Below are 20,287 nucleotides of genomic sequence, written 5' to 3'. Positions count from 1 at the left end.
ATCTAGAGCTTCCCTAATGAAAACACAAGTGGGGCTTCCTGAGGTTCTAGAATGGCCCACATGCTTTCTGTCTTCTCTTTGAAGCCAGTATTCTGGCCAGAAGTAGGCATCCGGACCCTGAGGGCAACAACCTTTTCTGAGAAATTAACCCTCCATGCTGGATTTCCCCCAGAATGGTTGACATCAAGGCTTGCCCTGAATGCCCCTCCAGCCCCGCTTAAAGGCAGGGGGAGTCCATGCAGAGGGAGAGGCAATCTGCAAGTCCAGCAGCAGGACCCAGCCCCGAGTCTGGGCTGGAACTGTTTTGCAAGAGGTTCCTAATTAACGAGCAAAACATACCAGCCAGATGACAAGCCTCATGCTTTAGCTGCAGACACAGGATGACACAAATACAGAGAGACCTCAGTGGAAAAGGGTGCAAGGTATTAACTGGGATTTCCCAAGACTCAGATGACTGCAGGAGGAGCTCCGGGACCTAACACCAGCATGGGGCTTCAACGATATGTCAAAGGGACCTCTCCGCATTTCTCCTGTGTCTAGGGCATTTTTTCCATAAGCGTGTGTGTGTTATCTGCGGTGCAATGTTCAAGCACCCTTTTTTAAGGTTCTAAAGTCCTCGGACCCATTTTCAAAGTTCTAGCTTCGAGTTCCTCCTGATTTCCTGATTTCCTTGTGAATTCCTGGGCTGCTTGGCATGCCCTACCGACCATGAAAAGCTTGCTTTCTCCTGAGGAAGCCAGCCTGAGAAATGGCAGCCAACTCCATCCCCAGGCCACAGGATGCAGAGCCAGGAGCAGTTTCATGTAAGGTGTGCCCTTCTGGCTGCAGAGAGAACAGTGTCTGGAGGGTCTGCCCAGGGCAAGGGAGCAACAGGCCCTCGGGACAGGCAGGAGGGGCACAGAGATGCCACAGGCCAGCAGGTGACTGGCTCAGACCCGCCACTTGCTCTGCGCACCAGGAGATAAGGAAGCCCAATTGTTCAATTCTGCAACATGTCTGGGGGCCTAACAGGGACAAAAGTGCAAGTAGAACACATTTTCAAGAATCAAATCTATCAAGTGGAGACACTGCAAAACAACAGGATTCCACCTAGACTTTGCAAAAGGCTTGGGGAGCCAGATTCTCTTAGGCTTTTGGTAAGAACAGAATTTACCTAACAGCTTCCCAGAGGTAAAGCCACAGCTGTACAGCAAGGTGAGGTGTACCTGGACCAACACTGGATGCTTCCATAATTCAGAATGTGATCTTCTTAAAACCCATGAATCTCCACCAATGAGCACCAGCATGGGGGGAGGTTGGCAGGGGGGCGTCAGACAGAGGAAGGCCATTCTACACCACATACATTTATCCCACATCCTCTGCACCGGCCACTCCCTAGCTGTGGGACCCCAGGCGGGGAGACCCCACCTCTCTGCAGATCGCTCCCCCTTCTCAGACACGTGGCCCAGAATCACCACCCCGGTCAAGTCTCAAGGCTGGTGCGAGGCTCTAATGAGACAGCAAATCACCACATACATGCCAAGTATCGCTACTCGCCGCACACAGGCTTAACCCAGTGACATGCAATGACAGCTTCAAGGGCTGCAAACGCATGGCACACAGTAGGTGGTCCGCAAACATACGAACAGCGGTGCCCTTCTCCACGAAGGGAAGGGAACGAAGGAAGAAAAACACTCCAGTCCAAAAGTAACCTCCAGCCACAGGCAGACGGCATGGACTCCCCGATTTCCCAGGTCCCTCTGCCACCTTTAGCAGCGTCCCCAACGCGCTCTGGGCAGCTGGGGGCTTCCCGGCCGGGGGTCACAGTGCACCTGAGAGCCCCGGTCCGTGCCACACCGCCCATCCTGGCCGCCGCTCCCCTCGAGCACCGCCGGCGGCCACCACAACCACCTGGCCGCTCGGACTCAATGTCCCCCGCGCACCGCTCCTTCCCGAACGCTCCAGCCTTCTAAAGCAGCCGCTGAGGCTGAACCGGGCTCGGGCCGGGGGTCCCCGGGCGCCGGGGCCCCGTCCCTCCTTACCTGCATAGCTCGGCGAAGGCCTGGAAATTCAGCTTCTTGATTTTCTTCTCGCTCAGCCAGTAGCCAACTCTCTTCCCTTTCAGAAAGGTCTGCATCTTCCTCCTCGGGCGGGGAGCTCGGGTCCGGAGGAAATCGCCCACAGGCCGAGTGTGGCGGCCCGGCGCGCGCCGCGAGCGTGCGGGCACCTCCTCCGGCGGCGGGGACGCGGAACGGGGCTCGGGGCGCGCAGTCCTGCCGGGAGGGGCGGGCCGGGGCGGGCGCCCGGGCGGAGGGAGCGGCGCTCAGCGCGGCGTGCCACTGGCTGCCGCCGCCGCCGCCCACGCCCCCGCCGCTCCGCGGGCTCGCCGCGCGCCAGATCGCCAGCGCCGGGCCGGCCGCCGCGGGCCCCGGAGCCCAGCGGCCGCGCGCACGCCCCCGGCGGCCGCGGCGGCACAGGCCTGGTCCCCGCGCCCCTCGAGACTCCTCCTCCCGCCCTGCCGCCCGCGCCTCCCCGAGCCCGAGGCGGCGCGATCGGCCGCCGCGAGCCGGGCGCGTGCCCTTCCCGGCGCGTTCGGACCCCGGCGGGGCGCACGCGGCCGCCCGCGCCTCCCCCCCGGCCTGTCCAGGCCCGCCGTCCTCACCCGCCGCCGCCGCCGCCGCCGTCGCTTCCTCGTTCTCGTCCCCGCGCGCAGCCCGCGCACCCGCCGAACCCGGCCCCGCCGCCGCCGTCGCCGCGCTGACCCGGCCGGCCGGCCCGCTGGACCCCGCCGGGGCGGAGGAAGCGCCGCAGCGCCGGCCGCTAGGGGGCAGCGTCGTTCGCCGCCTCTTAAAGGCGCCGCGCCCTCCCGGCCTGGCTGTTTGCGGCTTGTATGCGTCGGGGCCGGTGAGCTTCGGGACGGAGGGCGCGGGACTGGGTGAAGGGCGGCCATTGCCAAGGGGTTGTTGCTTTTTAAAGGGGCAAGAGGAGCCATGCTGTGGGCCTTTTCTGCCTGTCCTCTGGGAGTTTCTGAAATCAAAAGCTTCTCTGTACCCCCAGCAGTGTTCAGCGCCCCCCCACCCTGGGTAATTCACTGGAACTGCAGCGGGGGGCGGATGCGGACATTCAATGAGATCATCCCTCTTCCCTTGAGGAGACAGACCCCTGCCCAGGGCAGGGTGGGAGGGGGGCTCCCTGGCGTGGTGACCTGAACACCTAGGGTCTTCTCAGGATGTAGACTCCGTCTCTGGGTCCCCTTCAACTGAGTGGGGACGGGGCGGGAACTAGAAGCATGTAAAATGAGGGTGGAACACTCCCAGGAGATCCACTGCTTTTGGAGTGCAAGTCGCCCGGTAGCCTCAGTGCCTTTGATTCACTAAACCCTGCCCTGCCCCTCCCCATCCCGCCCTGCCCAGCCCTACCCTACCCTGCCCTGCCCTGCCCACACCCTATAGGGCGGTAGGGGAGCATCTAGCCTTCAAAGAGCTCAGGGTCTGGGAGGAGAAGACATCTCTCCTCAGGCTCAGGCAGGAAAAATGAATGAGGGGGCGGGGCTCAAAGTTTCAGGGGAAACATTTAAGCTGGCCTTGGGAAATAAGGAAGATTTTGGTAGGCCTAAGAAGGGAGAATCCGAGGTAGGGAGAAAAGAGCCAAGTTGTTAGGAATGACAGACTCTCCTTGACGAAACTTGGACTCATTCTTTGAGGCCCAGACCTAGGGGCCTCCCTTCTTCCCCTAATTACAACCCCACCCCACCCCTCTTCTGGCTGGTCTTCCAAGTTGCAACTAGGAGAGGCTTGTCCTCACTGGGACTTGGGGAGTGATCACACATGACCACTACCTGCACTTCTCACCTCACCCCGCACTTGCTGTGTGACCTTGCAGTCCACTGAGCCTCTCTGGGCCTCCAGTACTCCCATCTTAAGCTCAAGAGCTAAGCCCTGCCTCATGAGAGCACTGGAAACTGCAAAAGTGCAGTGGCTGTGAGGTCTAAAATGTATGATGTGGGCATGGGGAGACGGAGATGTCTCTCATGCAATGGGAAGAACCGTCTTTGGCTTCTGAAAGACCTGGCCTGGGGGTACTAGTTCAGCTCCCCTCGGCTTGGGCAAGTCACTGTAGCCCTCCCAGCTTCAAGGTGGGGAAAGTCCTGCTTGCCTTAAAGATTGCAGTGAGGATGCAAACAGGGTGATGGGCTGGTCCTCAGCAGGCCTTCAGAAATGGTGCTTGCTACTGACTCACCCAAGGACTCAACTTGAGGCCCTGTTAAGAGCCCACCCCACCCCAGGGCTTCAGGAGCCCCTGCAGCTGCCAGAAATTAGGTACATAATGGCTTTTTACAAAGTCTGGCTCTGTGATTTGCCCCAAAAGTTAAGAGCCACTAATTACTCCATCTTGCTTGCTTATTCCTGAAGAAATGGACCCAGAGAGGGAAGGGGATTTACCCAAGGTCACTGAGCCAGTAAGTGGGAAAGCTGGGACCAGCAATGTCGGGCCAAGGGGCCTCCCCCTTCACCTCCGCTCACCATCCTTCTGGAGGTAGGAGGGCTGGGAGGCGCGGACAGGTTCTGAGAAGTGGACCACTGCCAGAGGTATGGCGGGATCCTCCCTATGCACTGGTGGGACCAGGTATCCACCCACATTTCTCTGGACCCCTGGGCAGCCACTGGCCTCAATCTTCCTCTCCACTGAGAATGAGAACTTAACGTGGTTTTTATCTCTGTTTTAGGGGATCTTGGTCATCCCATGGAAGGGTGGCGCTCTAGGGCTAGAACCACCCTCCAGAGCTGTCCCCCTCGGACTAAAGGAGTGAACCGTTTCGCCTATGCCACTCCAGCCCAATCAGTCTTTGGATGTGAGCTGACCCCAGGGAGGGCATGTCCTTGGGGCAAGTATTTCTCCGTTTACTACTTCCTCCACCTCTTTGAGTAACCACAAAGCCTGTCAACCCTTCCCTCGTTGTCCGTCCCCTGTAGTCCCAGCTAGTCTGTTCTCCACTCCTCAGCCGGAACAGGATTCAGAAAGCAAATCCACTGTACTTGGAATAAAGCCAAAACTCCTTGACAAGACCACCACCTCCCAGCCTCATCTCCCACTGAGTTCTCTTCACCCTGCCCCCACCATCCTAGCTTCTGCGATGCCTGCTGTTCCTAGGGCTCTTACATTCAGTCCATTTTTCTGGTATGTTCTTCCCTCTTTTTGCTTATTAACTCATCCATCCACCAGCTCCCAGCCCAGGGGTCCCTTGCTGGCATCTCAACCATCTAGTTCCCTGCACGTTACTTCAGTGACCAGGACACTAATCACACTTGGACTCTTACCTGACTGCTGTTTGTCCATCACTAACTGTGATCCCCTCGAGGGCAGGAACTCTGTTTTTGTCTTCTCACCCCTGTATGCATCTGATAACACAATAGCATATCCTCCTGGCTGAGAGTCTGGGTTCTGTTTGGATTCAAATGAAGCCAAATTGCTTCTCACAGTGCCCTGCGCAGAAGTGCCCGTGAAGTGATCAGATAGGGGCGCTTGGGTGGCTCAGCGAGTTCAGCAGCTGACGTCAGCTCAGGATGGAGCCTTGCACGGGGCTCCCCGCTCAGCGTCTGCTTCTCCCTCTACCTCACGTGAGCACTCTTTCTCTCCCAGATAAATGAATAAAATATTTAAAAAAAAAAAAAAGTGAATGGATAAATGAATGTCAGGTTAGTCCCCCCAGGTGATTCCTGACCTCTGTTGAGGTAAGAGGCAAAAGTGGGAAAACTCCAGAACAGGAACCTGGAGACATCTACATTCCCTCTGGGACGCAGATGGACCATTAAGGGATTAACTGGTCTAGTGTGTGTCCATGGCCTGGGGCCATCTGGGAGAGGATTATTGCGGAGCTCAAAGCCAGCCGCAGGAGAGGGAGGGCCTTGGGGAGGAAGGGCACTGCCAAGGGGTAGAGGTTGGCCACCTGGAAGCCCTCCTAATCCCAGTCCTTCTGGGGGAGATGTGGGCTTTGGGAAGTGAGACAATGAAATGATTGAGACTTCAGACCTAGAATGGCTGACGGGCATGGAGCAATGTTCTTAACCTCTTGGAGCCTGGTTTACCTCATCTGAGAACCACAAGATGGTGTCTGTTAGTAGGAGACTGGTTAAGGAGGTCCTGGTCCTACCCATTCTGCACCGGTTTGGCACAGGTCATTCAATGTGCTGGTTCAACATGCAGCCAGCCTTGCGGGACCATTTATTATCTGTGTGACTGTGGGCAAATTAACAAACCTGTCTGAACCTCAGTTTTACAATCTATCAAATGGGACACCAAAAATTAATAATTTAAAAATAAAGTAAAGGGTGCCTGGGTGGCTCAGTTGGTTAAGCATTGACTCTGGGTTTCGGCTCAGGTCAGGATCTCAGGGTTGTGAGATCGAGCCCCCTATCTGGCTCGGTGCTCAACGGCGAGTTGGCTTGAGATTCTCTCCTTCTGCCCCAACCCCCCAGTACACATACACACTCTCTCTCTCTCTCTATCTCTCGATCTCATAAATAAAACCTTTAAAAATAAAATAAATGGGAGTGACTATCAAACCTAGTTCATAAGATCACTAAGAAGTTTAGATGGGTGTAAATGTGTAAAGAACTAAAAATCCGTAAAGGAGCTAAGTTCATGAAGGACTGTATCAGACATGCCCTCTGAGTGCCAGCCACCGCCATGCTGCTCTTACCACACCGTCCACACAGCGGACCTCTGCAGCCATTAAAATAATCAAATAGGGGGCACCTGGCTGGCGCAGTCGGTAGAGTATGCAACTCTTGATCTCGGGCTCGTAAGTTCAACCCCCACCTTGGGTGGAGAGCCTCCTTAACTAAAATCATCATCGTGAAATAGAATAATACCAGTTCATTCATTCATTCACTAAATATGAACCACCTGCTATGTACCAGGCACTGTTCTAGACACTAGGGGTACCAGAGTAATGAGAACCACAAAATCTCAATCCTCACAGAGCTTATGTTCTCCTGCGGTGGACAAATAATATACGAAATAAGTAAATAAGCTGTGTAGTACATTACACAAGAGCTACCCGCCACAGACGGGCAGTGAGACATGCCCAGGGAGACAGGAAATGATGGATTGTGATCTTAATCGCGTGGCCATCCACTGGAAGGCAACATTTGAGCAAAAATGTGACAAAGGTGAGCAGCCAAGTGGTGCGGATATCTGGGGTAAGGGCTCTCAGGGAGAGGACAGCAAATTCCCTAACATAGGCTCGGGCCTGGGTGTTGGCAAGGGACAGTCAGGAGGCCAGTCTGGCTGGAGCAAAATGAGCAAAGGAAGGGGGTAAGGGGAAAACCCAGAGAGAGAACAGCCAGATCACGCAGGGCTCCTGGGCCACGGTGCAGGCCTTCAACTCCAAACAAGACAGGATTCCCTAGAAGGAGCACAGGACCTTGTCTGTTTTCCCGGGGACGCTGCTGCTGGTGCCGGAGACACTGGGTGGGGCAGCAAAGAACAGCCGAGCGACACCTGTTAAGATTCATCTGCAGTACTCTAGGCAGGGAACGATGGTGGCCCAGCCCCAGGCAGGAGCACTGGAGGCGGTCAGAAGTGGTCACTTTCCAGATATCACTTGAAGGAAGAGAGTGGGATTTGCTGGTAAGTGGGTTACGGGATTGAGCGCAAGAGAGAAAGCATGGATGTCTGAGGTTTTTGGCCTGGGCAGCTGGGAAAAAATGGAGCTACCAACAATCGGAATGGGGAAGACAGCAAGAGGCAAGGGTTTGGGGACTACTTCAGGAGTCCTGTTTTGAACAGTTTAGGTTTGAGACATCTGTCTGACATCTGAGGGATGTCAAGTAGGCCAGCTGATAAGGTTCAGGGGCATATGACTCAAGCTAGAGATATAAAATCAGGAGTTGTCAGAGCAGAGATGGTACTGAAAACCAGGAGCCTGAGTGAGGTCAGCAAGGGTGTGAGCGGAGGTAGAGAAAAGTTCAAGGATGGGCCTCAGGGGTATGACAGTGTTCCGAGGTCAGGGAGGAGCAGAGAGGCCAGCAATATCCTGGAGGGACAGGAGGAAAACCAGAAGAGTCCTGGCCCTGGGAGCCCCGTGAGACAGGTGCTCCAGGAGGAAAGAGCATCAGCTGGTAGCACAGTGGAAAGACGGACAGGTGGCCTTGGACCTGACCGTGGGAGATCATTGGTGGCCTTCGTATGGCTGAGTATGGAAGAGTCTCTCAGATATGCAAAGTCAAAAACAAAGCAAGTGTAATTTGGTATCGATGGTAGGCTGCCACCAAGTACAAAAGGAGGGGACCACACATCCATAGGTATGTTTGTGGGGACAGAGAATGTCTTGTTTCTGAAGGTGCACAAGAAACCATTAACGGTGGTTGCCTTTGGGGAAACGAACTGGGAGAACGAGGTCCCTGCAGTGAGAGAGGTCTTGTATTACATCGCATATTTGTTTGGCAATCATAGTATTTTTCATCAAACATGTATTACTTTTTCAATTAAAAATAGGTACAAAAAGGAAAATCACATGACTATTGTGAAATGAGAAAATATAGAAAGCGCTGGCACACAGCAGATTTCCGATAAAACTCCATTCCCTGTTGAAAGGCGCTGCTGTGGACTGGCTTGACCTCCACCAAGCTGAAAATGAATCAGAACTGTCTTCAGTATGCAACTTTTTAAAGTAATATTTTCTAATAGAACCACATTAGCATTATTATACTATAAAACAGAGAAAATATGGGGCGCCTGGGTGGCTCAGTGGGTTAAGTGACTCTTGATCTCAGCTCAGGTCTTGATCTCAGGGTCATGAGTTCAAGTCCCACATTGGGCTCTGCGCTGGGTGGGACGCCTAGTTTTTTAAAAAATTAGAAAATAAATTAAAAATAAATCAACATTTTTTATTTTAAAAAATAAATAAAACATGAAAAACAACTCCTTACCGTCATCTAAAACTGGATCCATATTTAAACGCCCCTAATTGCCTCTCAAAGTTTCCTTTACCACTGGTTTGTCCAAACCAGGATCCAAACTGAGACCTCACATTGCCCTTGGTTGTGAGGTCTCCTGATCTCTTCTGACCTTGAGCGGTTCACCTCGTGACAGAGACTAGGCTGATTGTCCCGCAGACGGGCCAACCTTCTGGATTTGTCTGCATTTTCCTTCACGGCGTCCTCTTCTCTGTGAGAGGCACAAGTACTGTTCTGTGTATCAAGAATTTCCCCTGGGGCCCCTGGGTGGCTCAGTCAGTTAAGCGTCCGCCTTAGGCTCAGGTCACGATCCCAGGGTCTTGGGATCAAATTCCACATCCGGCTTCTTGCTCAGCGGGGAGCCTGCTTCTCCCTCTCCCTCTGCCTGCCACTCCCGTGCTTGTGTTCACTGTCCCTCTCTGTGTCAAATAAACAAATAAAAATCTTAAAAAAAAAAAGAAGAAGAAGAAGAATTTCCCCCCTTATTGTCTTATTTCATTGGGTGAATATGCCACAATTTTGTTGTCCATTCCCTGGCTGACACACTTTTTTTTTAATAGAGAGAGCCCGCACACACGCGGTGGCGGTGAGGGGGCAGAGGGAGGGTGAGGGAGAATCTCAAGCAGACTCCACACCCAACACCGGGCTCGATCCCACGACGCTGAGATCAGGACCTGAGCTGAAATCAAGAGTCTTACCCCTAACTGCCTGCACCACCCGGGCGCCCCAAAGACACACCTCCTTTGATCTGAACACCAAATGATAATTTTGCCCAAATCCACGATTTCCTCAGGGGTTGCAAAACGGATCGAACTCTTCAGTCAGCTGCCATCCCCTGGGAAAGTGGGGTAGGAGAGATGGAAAGTGGCATTGCAGGTGTAGCGGGAGGGAGCTGGTGCAAGTCAAGAGATGGTCATTGAGAGGAGACACAGCTGCCGAGCCCCAGAACGTGGTCTGCAGAGAGCTGCTCCGTACTTTGCATGAAGGACTTCTGCAGCCAGCCTGCAAAGATGGGAGTGTGGGTTTCCCCTTATATCGAATGAGGACCTCCAGGGAGAAATGCCCCGCTAAAGTCACACTGTGATGGCAGAGGGGGGCCTGAACCCCATGCTGGGCTTTTCCTACCCTTCTCTGTTACTGTGGGAAGTGGCCAAGAGGGGTGGAGGGCAGGAACCTTCTTTTCAAGACCTCCAGAGGAAAGAAGGAAGGAAATACAGAAACAAGGCAGTGTAATCCCATTTCGAAATGCAGCTAGCTGCGGCCACACGCCCTTTATCCCGGCTCATAAACTGAGGCAGAGGGAGAAAGGCCACAGCAGCCAGCTCTGCCCACAAGCCGAGCAGCGCCCAGCTCCAAGGATGGCCAGGCCAGACCCTCCTTGGCCCATGCACACACCACTGGATTCAGACCCAAAGCCAAAGTGGTAAAAAAGCAGTGACCGGGCCTGTGCGTGGGGATTTGTCTCCATGAAAACCCCCTTCTACAATATCTGTTCTCCTTCCAAGGCCTGGGAAATGTCCCTCTGCAAGCCATCAGTTCCCTCCATGCCAGACATTTAGTGACATTCCTTTAGTCCTCTGTGGCACTTAGAAAACATAGCTATTGACTAACTATATTAAGAAATGCCATCCACAGCCCACCCTTGGCAGCCCCATGAGCCCCAGTGACGTCCACTCTCTGGGGTCATGGGGAAAGAGGCCCCTGGTGGCCTCTCGAGTCCTAGATTGCTTTTCCTGGCACAGTCCCGCCCTCTGGGCTCTGCCAGACAGAAAACTACAGAGGGACCTTGCTTTACCAGAAACCTAAATTAAAGAAGAGAAAAGGAAAAGAAAAAGAGAGAGAGAGAGAGAAAAACAACAAGTTCACAGCCCATGTACCTCAATGGTTGGTGTTTTACCAGCACCCGATGCCTTCGAAAATAGGATTCCATCTCCAGCATCTTTCTCCAATGCCACTTTCAAGCACACGTCAATTGCAGAAAGGGAAGCATTACCCACACATGACGTATGACTTCTTCAGCCTGGATGAGCACAAGAATCCCTTGGAATCTTCTTCCAGATTCAGCGGGCCTGGGGTGACTTTGACGAGCGGGATACTAGCAACTGTAATAGCACACGAATTCCGTGGTTCCCTGGCCGCACGTGAGACTCACTGAAGACCTTCTGAAAGCACATACCTCTGTCCGCGCCCCACCCCAGACCGGTGGATCAGAATTCTTACGTGGTGGGAGAGTCGGACTCAAAAAATAAACAAGAGCGGCCTCTTGCACGCTCCAGTGACGATACTGTGCCATGAAATGAAGACTACAATTCTTAAGATCGTCTGCTCCTGAGATCAACATAAAGAAACACAAGAAATGAAACAGTCTGCCCACAGATACTTGGACGCACGTGGGGATTGAGAACGATTGCACTCTCCCAGCCCATGGGGAGAAATGAATCATAAAATCAGCAGCAGCAGCATCCTTTATAATCAGCTACCCAGTATCCTTTACAGTTAAAAAAAAAATAAGTGCACTTATGACACGCGCTGAGTAACGTAGAGAATTGTTCGATGACTGTAGCATACACCTGCAGCTAACGTATTAAACACTGTGTGTTAACTGTGCTGGAATTTAAAAAAAAACAAAACTTTTTTTTAAAGATTGTATTTATCTGAGTGAGAGAGCGCGCATGAGAGAGGGAGAACACTAGTGGGGTGAGGGGCAGAGGGAGAAGCCGACTCCCCACTGAGCAGGGAGCCCAAGGCGGGAATCAATCCCAGAACCGTGGGATCATGACCTGAGCCAAAGGCAGACGCCTGACCGACTGAGCCACCCAGGCGCCCCAAAGTAAAAAGCTTAATAAAAACTTTTTTTCCCTAATTTTAAATAGAGAAAGTGCTGGAAGGAAAAAAAATAAAAGTAAAAAAAAGAAATAGCCACCACACACGCATTTATAAGGCTCTGACTGCGTACACGCAACGTCACGTGCAGTCTTCATAAGGATCCTTTTGTAGGAGTGTTGCCGGGGCCACAGCCAAGTCCTCCCATTTGACACCTGAGGACACTGAGGGGCTGAGAGGGCCTGGGGAGACTGGAACTGACCCCTGAGTCCGAGCTGTACACCAGGGACCAGCAAACCGGAGCCTGGTTTGGGTACAGCCCAGCAGCTAAGAATGGTTCTCCCATTTTCATTTCTTTCTTTTTTTTTTTTTTAAGATTTTATTTATTTATTTGAGAGCGAGCGAGCAGTGGGAGGGACAGAGGGAGAGAATCTGAAGCCGACTCCACGCTCAGCACCGAGCCTGATGCGGGGCTCGATCGCACGGCCCTGAGATGGGGACCTGAGCAGAAATCAAGAGTCGGATGTTTGACCGACTGAGCCCCCCAGGTGCCCCTGGTTCTCCCATTTTTAAATGGTTGGGGGGAAAAAATCCAAAGAAGAAGAATTCGTGACCTGTGAAAACTACACAAAATTGGGATTTCAGTGCCCACAAATCAAGTTTTCTTGGCACAGAGCCGCCCATTCTTTGCTGTCTTGTCCACGGCCCGGCTCCTGCCTCGATTACAGACCTGCGTCGTCGCCACGGGAACCGGGCAGCCTGCGCGCTGAAAATGTTTACATCTGGGCCTTGCCAGAAAAGGTTTGCTGACCCCTGCTCTCAATGGTCACGCGTTTGTCAATTCTCCGCTCTTCTTTTTTTTACTCTTAAATGACTCCCGTTTTACCCTCCAACTATGCTACATCGGACCCCGTATAAAGTTGCTTTTATAGAGGCGTTTCACAGTACGTCAGCCGGTTGCTTGTCCAAGATTTCTGCGGATCGACTCAAGTCCGTGAATGAACGAGAAGGCGCTGACGGGAGAGGCGAGGTGAGAGGAAGCCTCCCCTTTCTCGGGTACCTCTGTGTGGCAACTCTGAGTCCTCTGGAGGCTACGTTAGGCCAGGCCTGAAGAAAGCAAGCCGATGACTAAGAAAAGTAAAATGACAAACCGAAGAGGGCGAGGCACCCTCCACTACCCACATGCGTGTGTGGGATGTAGGAAGCGTTCGCGTAGCAAACATCCCTTGAGGCCAGTCACACTCTCTGGGGAGGCAGTGGAGAGAGACACAGCCTTTGGCCTCAAGAAGCTCATGATCTAGTGGGAAAATCAGGTAAGTACGTCGGGAGCTCTGTGGACGTAAGAGGAGAGGGTATCCTGGAAGGCTTCCTTGAGGAGGTGAGTCTTGTGTGGCTAATTAGCAGGTGCTACATGAAAGCACTGGGCTGGAACACCCTCGGGCAGGCTCTGAGTGTTTCTCAACTCCAGATTCCAACTGCTCTGTGGCAGGCCTGGGCCTGGTACCTAAGAGGCATTTATTAAATATTATTTTGAGTTTAGTGGAAAGGAGGGAGGGTGGGTGAGAGAAAGACAGTGGAGGCCACTGTGGGATGACCTGGGGTAGATTCTGGATTCCACTATGGCTACCTGGGAAGAAAGGAAGGACTGAAGAAGACTTTTAGTTTGGTTTTGTTTGTTAAAAATAAAATTAACACACGCTCAGTAAAGGATTTTTGGGAAAAAAGAGACCCGTGGAAGCAAAAACTAACGGTCACAGTTAGCATGGATTTCCCTTCCAGCATCTTCTCTAGAAACAGGTAACAAGTTTTATTTTAATGGTTTATCCCGTGTTCTCCCCATTCATGAAGCATACTCTTTGTTGGGGGGGGGGCGCCTGGGCAGGGCAGTCAGTCAAGCCTGACTCTTGGTTTGGGCTCAGGTCATGATCTCAGGGTCATGAGATTGAGCCCCAAGTCGGCTCCATGCTGAGTGTGGAACCTGCTTGAGTTTCTCTCACCCCCTCCCCCTGCTCATGCGTGCTCTCCCTCCCTCTCTTTCTCTCTCTCTCTCTCAAGCAAATAAATAAATCTTCGTTAAAAAATCCTCTTTGTTGGAACAGCCTTAATAGTCATTAGTTTTAATGACCTACCATTCTGCCTGGTGATGAGGCCTCCAACCCACTTCACTAGTCCCCTGATACTGGACACCAGACTTACTCTCCGGTTTCAGTCTGATCGTGAGGACTAAGCAAGCAACTCGCCCAAGTCCAGGACCGCCACGGACCTGTTAGCAAGGCTTCGAGACCGTGCTGGGTGTCTCCATCCCTACAGCTCCCTTATGGGGCCGTCCTTGGAAACGACTCCTCAGAGGGGAATAACGGGTCCAACTCCCTCAGCAGCAAAACATCAAAGGAATTCCCAAAGGCTAATGCTGACTGGGGCTTCCCGGGAAGCTTTTAAAATGGTGAGTGATTCCGGCTCTGAGAGCGCCCATTTCAGGGTCTGTTTTTTCCAGTGCAAATGAGGCCACGTCTTCATATGTAAATGACCTGAATTACCGGGGAGGTCCTTCTCTTTTTTTTTGTAAAGATTTTATTTATTTATTCGACAGAGATAGAGACAGCCAGCGAGAGAGGGAACACAAGCAGGGGGAGTGGGAGAGGAAGAGGCAGAGGCAGGCTCCTAGCGGAGGAGCCTGATGTGGGGCTCGATCCCATAACGCTGGGATCACGCCCTGAGCCGAAGGCAGACGCCCAACCGCTGTGCCACCCAGGCGCCCCAACGGGGGAGGTCCTTCTTTGACAAGGCCTCATGTGCTTTAAAGACACCGGTTAGCCCTGGTTGCTTACCATATTTATTTACACGCAGCCCCCAAGTTTATCTGATTGAACAAATTAAAATACAGGAAGCCCAGTTACACTGGAATCTCCAATACACAGAGAATAAAATTTTTTTAGTATAAGTATACCCCAGATAGGTTGTGGGATATACTTATACTTTTATTTTATTTATGTATGTATGAGTGTATGCATGTATGTGTGTATATAGGCTCCACACCAGGCATGAAGCTCAATGTGGGACTTGAACTCACGACCCTGAGATCAAGACCTGAACTGAAATCAAGAGTCAGATGCTTACCCGACTGAGCCACCCAGGCGTCCCAGGATATATTATACTTTTTTTTTTTTAAGATTTTATTTATGTATGTGACAGACAGCCAGCCAGTGAGAGAGGGAACACAGGAGGGGAGTGGGAGAGGAAGAAGCAGGCTCATAGAGGAGGAGCCCGATCCTCCCAGAACGCCAGGATCACGCCCTGAGCCAAAGGCAGACGCTTAACGGCCGCACTACCCAGGTGCCCCGGTATACTTTTTTTTTTTAATTTGGGTTTTGTAGGAAATTCCAATTTTCCTGGGCCTCCTGTAGTTTATCTGGCAGCCCACCCTGAAGAGCCCCATCCAATTTTTCAAGCCACCTCAGTGTGAATGTGACCTTTATCTGCCACCTGGGCTTAGTCCCTCCTCTGCTCCTGGGAGTGGGATTATCCATGTGGATTGGACTCCAAAGGCATAATCCCCGATGTCATATTTGGGAAGCCGGGCAAGCAAGGCCTAGAAGAGTTGGTTTGTTTGTTTTGTTGGGTAAAGATTTTGCCGGCTTACATTAGTGGGTAAAGATTTGTTTTCTTTTGGGAAAGCCAGAAATATCCAGGCAGCACTGGGCCCAGAGGGGTTGGTGGAAGAGGGTCAGAGTGGCTTCTTTCCTGTCACCCCTGAGGAAAAGCCCCTCAAGGATTTTCAAGGCCCAGTGCGGACAGAGAAAAAGCACTTAGCCTTAAGATGCAGACCATGGGGGCCCCTGGGGAGAGGTTGATCTGAGAGAGATGTCAGGGACCATCTCCTCAATGTGTTGGTGTGGAAGGCCCCTAAGGACCTTCCCTGCTGGAAGCTCTCGGACGTGTCTCCTCACCCAGAACGCTCCCCCCCACCAGGGAAACCCATTTTGCATCCACACCCTGACTTCCAGAAAGCGCTTCTGCCTCTCATGCCCAACCTCCAACTCCCTTGGGTGGACTCAGCAGTTTTTATCTTCTAACCTAAGACTGGGAACGCTCTGAGGAGCCTCCCTCTGCCTTCTGCGGTGTGAACCTTGACCTTTCTCCTGGACTCTGACCGTTGGTCAGGAGCACCAGGTGTCCTGGGGACTCGTGGAAACCCAGCACAGCTCCACGGCCCTCTGGGCCGCCCTTCAGAGAGAAGCCAGCCATCCCACCCACAGCCCGCCTCCCCTCTGGTCTTCTATCTCCAGGCCAGAAGGGACCCATTGCCTCCTGCAGGGTGCTGCCCCCTGAGCCAGTACCAGGCCCACCTGAGCCCCCCTGGGCTCCCCTGGCTGCCTCAAGGCAAAGTCTATTTCCTTTTCTAGAAGTAGACAGCAACACGTCTATGCACGTGGCTGCCGGTCAGTAGCTTCCCTGACAGGCTCTACCCCCTCACTTCCCAGATAAGGAGGCCTGCCCAAGTGGCCTGCCCAATGTCACGTGGCAAGTTAGTGGCAAGACTACACCTTGAACCCAGGTCTCTAGTTCCTGAGCCAGACTTTTTGCTCTGTGCCCCCCAGAGCATTTCGAGAGGAGTGGACACCTCCACGTGTGGACAGGGAGTGCCTGGGGTTCAAAACTCAGGCCTCACATTTGGTTGGGTGAAGGGCACTGAGAACATTTGCCAGCCTCTCTACTGAGTCGCAAGTTTCCCCATCTGTAAAATGGGGGTAACTATAGCACCTCCCTCAAGGGATTTCCCAGAAGATCAAAAGAGATGATCCTTATCTTGACCAAGGCTGGGCGCGTGATTCCCATCTAGTGAATAACACTAACTGTTGTTATTATTCTAAGACTTGTTTAAAATATGATTTGAGCCATGAAAGGGATGGTGGTGGTGGTCACTCTGTTAAAAATCTCAATGTGGGGGCATCTGGGTGGCACAGCCGATTAAGCATCCGCCCCTTGGTTTAAGCTCAGGTCAGCAGGGAGTCTGCTTAAGACTCTCTCCCTCTGCCCCTCCCCCACCTCTCTCTTAATTAATTAATTAATTAATTACATCTTTAAAAATAGATACAAAAATCTCAATGTTGTACAAAGTTGGGGGCTGTATGTAAGTTAACTTTGACTTCCAAAGCTTGTCTCCTCTTTGAGTTGATCCCGAACACACTGTAAGGTAGGTGTCTAGGGCTGGAAATTGGGGCAATCCTGGACACAACTCCTATACCCACTACTTCAAGGAGCGCCCACGTGTGCCAGGCGCTGTTCTAGGCCTTGGGTGTGCGTCCGTGAGAGAGACAAAGCCCTGCCTTCCTGCAGCTCACATTCTAGTATTGAAAACGGGCACCACACAGACCCCAAAAAAGAGGGGAAAATGTCGTCTACAAGATCAAGGAAGGGTGGATGCCAAGAAAAAGAAAACGGAGGCCCAGCTACGGTTCTCTCTGGGCAGTAGCGACGCCTAGCGGACATTTAGGAAATGTCCGGGGTTGTCTCATGGGGGGAACACACCAGGCGTTTAGCTGTCCTGTGTCAGGGACACCAGACATTCTCGGATGCACAAGACAGATGAAAGGATGAAGGGTTGAAGACTAACACCCTTCGTGCGACTCTAGAATGTTCCAACAGACATCCATGTAGGTGAAAAATCTGCTTATAATATACCTATAATACAAGCCTGGAACCTAACTTGGTTTTATGATTAAGCACAAAGTATTTTGTACACAGAGTTATCACTCCGTGCATCTTCAGGAATTCAAGAACCATGTATACAGAGGGAAAGTTATACTTTGTTTTGCTTGGGACTCCACCAAGGGTTGGTCACTGTTTTCAGAAATCACATCCCTGTGGAGTTTGAGTCAACATATATCTGTCACTGTCACATTTACAATACCTCTAGGTATAAAAGCAGACTGCTGCCAGAACATTTATGTTAAAATACATATTTAATTATTAAATATTGACTTTCTTTTATTTCTTTCTTAAATTACAGTATATCCTATTGTTCTGGTTTTTTTTTTTTTTAAGTATGGGCTTAAGGAGATTTCGTTATCTGTGAATTTATTTCACGCTGTGAATGTTATAAAAGGAGCATTTGGGCAAATGTGCAAATGAGCACAGGGCCTGCAGGGGGAAGAAAGGAGCCAAGAGCATACCTGAGGCACAGTGTTCCAGGCCGAAGGAACAGTGAGTGTGAAGACACCAGAGTTGAAGGAGAGAGGAACACCCATTCCAAGGAGCGCTGGAAGGGGCACCCGGCTGGCTCAGTTGGAAGAGTGTGATGTGATCTTGGGGATGTGAGTTCGAGTCCCAGGTTGGATGTAGAGATTACTTAAAAATAAAATCTTGAAAGAAGAGAGAAAGAAAGAAGAAAGAAAGAAGGAAGGAAGGAAGGAAGGAAGGAAGGAAGGAAGGAAGGAAGGAAGGGGCGAGCCCTGGAAGGCCTGGTCAGCCATGCAGGGACCAAGAACTCTGGGCCTGCCCGTTGGTCAGTGCTGAGGATTCAGGGTTGAGCTGTCATGACCGGCACGTCCCAACTGCCAGGATCACGCTGGGGAGAGATACAATCTGATTCCCACCCACCCTTTGCTGAAGCTCACTGCAGTTGCCCAATGGAGGGGAGGTGGGAAGGCCCTGCATGGTCCAACTATGACGGTAGTTTGGGTTAGGGGAGTAGGTGAGAGGTGGTCAGATGTATTTTGAGAGTAAAACGCACAGGATTTGCTGATGAAAGTGTGATTTTTCAAAACAAACAAAGGGCACCTGGATGGCTCAGTTGGTGGAGCGGCTGCCTTCGGCTCTGGGTCATGATCCCCGGGTCCTGGGATCGAGTCCTGCATCAGGCTTCCTCCTCAGCGGGGAGTCTGCTTCTCACTCTCCCTCTGCCCCTCCTCCCCGCTCTTGCTCTCCCTCTCTCGCTTTCTCTCTCTCAAATAAATAAATGAAATCTTTAAAAAATAATTAAAAATTTTTAAAAATAAAATAAAATAAACACACAGTAGTCCAGGACCTTCCCCTCAGAGAAAGAGTGACAGAGGGAGGCAGCTGGCTAACCCGCGGGGCATATACAGGGTTCCAGTGAGGAGACTACACTGAAAAAGGTTTTGCATTTCGGAAACGCAACAGATCTCTAAAAATATAAAGGATTAAGCTTATTTTTTTTTAAACTTGTTAGTGTATTTTTAAGTTGAGAGGTAGGTTTAGGGGCATGGGAGTGTTTTATTATTATTACGCTTTCTAACTTACATACATATGATACTTTTTTTCCTGTGTTAAATATCACATAATATGGGGCGCCTGGGCGGCGCAGTCGTTAAGCATCTGCCTGTGGCTCAGGGCGTGATCCCGGCGTTATGGGATCGAGCCCCACATCAGGCTCCTCTGCTAGGAGCCTGCTTCTTCCTCTCCCACTCCCCCTGCTTGTGTTCCCTCTCTCGCTGGCTGTCTCTCTCTCTGTCAAATAAATAAATAAAATCTTTTTAAAAATAAATACATAAATAAATAAATAAATAAATATCACATAATAGCACTTTTTAAAATTATTTTTTAAAGATTTATTTATTTATTTTAGAGAGAGAGTGTGTGAGCAGAGAGAGAGAATCGATAAGCAGGGGTGCCTGGGTGGTGCAGTCGTTAAGTGTCTGCCTTCGGCTCAGGGCGTGATCCCAGCGTTCTGGGATAGAGCCCCACATCAGGCTCCTCCGCTGGGAGCCTGCTTCTTCCTCTCCCACTCCCCCTGCTTGTGTTCCCTCTCTCCCTGGCTGTCTCTCTCTGTCAAATAAATTAAAAAAAAAAAAAAAAAGGAATCTACAAGCAGACTCCTTGCTGAGCGCTGAGCCCAACCCAGGACTCCATCCCAGGACTCTGAGATCATGACCTGCGCCCAAATCAAGAGTCAGACACTTAACCCACTGAGTCACCCAGGTGCCCCTAGCACTTTTTAAAAAGCTTGCCACTGACATTTTTAAAAAAGATTTTATTTATTTATTTGAAAAAGAGAAAGTGCGTGAGAGAGAGCATGAGCAGGGAGATGAGGAGAAGCAGACCCCCCTGCTGAGCAGGGAGCCTAATCTGGGGCTCAGTCCCAGGACCCTGGGATCATGACCTGAGCCAAAGGCAGCCGTTTTATTGACTGAGCCACTCAGGGCCCCCTGCACAGACATCTTTTGTGAGCCCAGAGTTTTATTTCCTGGACAAAGCCAGAACTAGCCAGAACACGTGCAGCCTCAGCCCGACAGGTGCAGGTGACATGAGGGTCACGGGCTGAAGCAGGCCAGGAGAGCTGGTTGGCCGGGGTTCAGGTCCTGCCTTGACACTTGTTATGTGACCTTGGGCAGTTTCCGTCCCTTCTCTAAGACTCAGTATTCTCATCTGTGAAATGGGGACCATACCAGTGCCTCCCCTAATATTTCTGTGAGGACTGGAAGAGGTAATTTATACAAATCCTCCAGCACAACACCTGGTACATATATTTGTGTTGTTCTTGTGGTTGTAACTGAGGACGGGGT

The 20,287-nt window shown here is 51.6% G+C and overlaps 1 protein-coding gene and 2 long non-coding RNA genes across 4 annotated transcripts in view; 1 reads left to right on the top strand and 2 right to left on the bottom strand.

Annotated features, from left to right (window-relative positions):
- Positions 1-2,261, bottom strand: part of ITPK1 (inositol-tetrakisphosphate 1-kinase) — a 168,991-nt gene extending 166,730 nt beyond the window's left edge. The window contains exon 1 of one of the 2 annotated variants that reach the window (XM_040641510.1): positions 2,022-2,261. In XM_040641510.1, the coding sequence (XP_040497444.1) occupies positions 2,022-2,027 (6 nt within the window). In that variant the 5' untranslated portion in view covers positions 2,028-2,261. The remainder of the gene's footprint in view (positions 1-2,021) is intronic. The other variant, XM_040641509.1, reaches the window with a different exon arrangement.
- Positions 2,262-2,729: 468 nt separating this feature from the next.
- LOC121105215 lies at positions 2,730-5,633 on the top strand. The gene is made up of 2 exons (XR_005837643.1): positions 2,730-2,883; positions 4,706-5,633. It is a non-coding gene; the product is annotated as an uncharacterized LOC121105215 (long non-coding RNA).
- A 1,707-nt stretch (positions 5,634-7,340) lies between these two features.
- LOC103670058 overlaps positions 7,341-20,287 on the bottom strand; it is a 40,339-nt gene continuing 27,392 nt past the window's right edge. The window contains exons 2-4 of the long non-coding RNA XR_570489.2: positions 10,817-10,959; positions 9,678-9,941; positions 7,341-8,610 (exon numbers count right to left, since the gene is read on the bottom strand). This is a non-coding gene — a long non-coding RNA (uncharacterized LOC103670058). The remainder of the gene's footprint in view (positions 8,611-9,677; positions 9,942-10,816; positions 10,960-20,287) is intronic.

This window comes from Ursus maritimus, unplaced genomic scaffold (genome assembly GCF_017311325.1).
Source record: "Ursus maritimus isolate PB19 unplaced genomic scaffold, ASM1731132v1 scaffold_25, whole genome shotgun sequence".
NCBI lineage: Eukaryota > Metazoa > Chordata > Mammalia > Carnivora > Ursidae > Ursus > Ursus maritimus.
The sequence above is the reverse complement of the archived record's forward strand: the minus strand, read 5'-3'. Positions and strand labels throughout refer to the sequence as shown.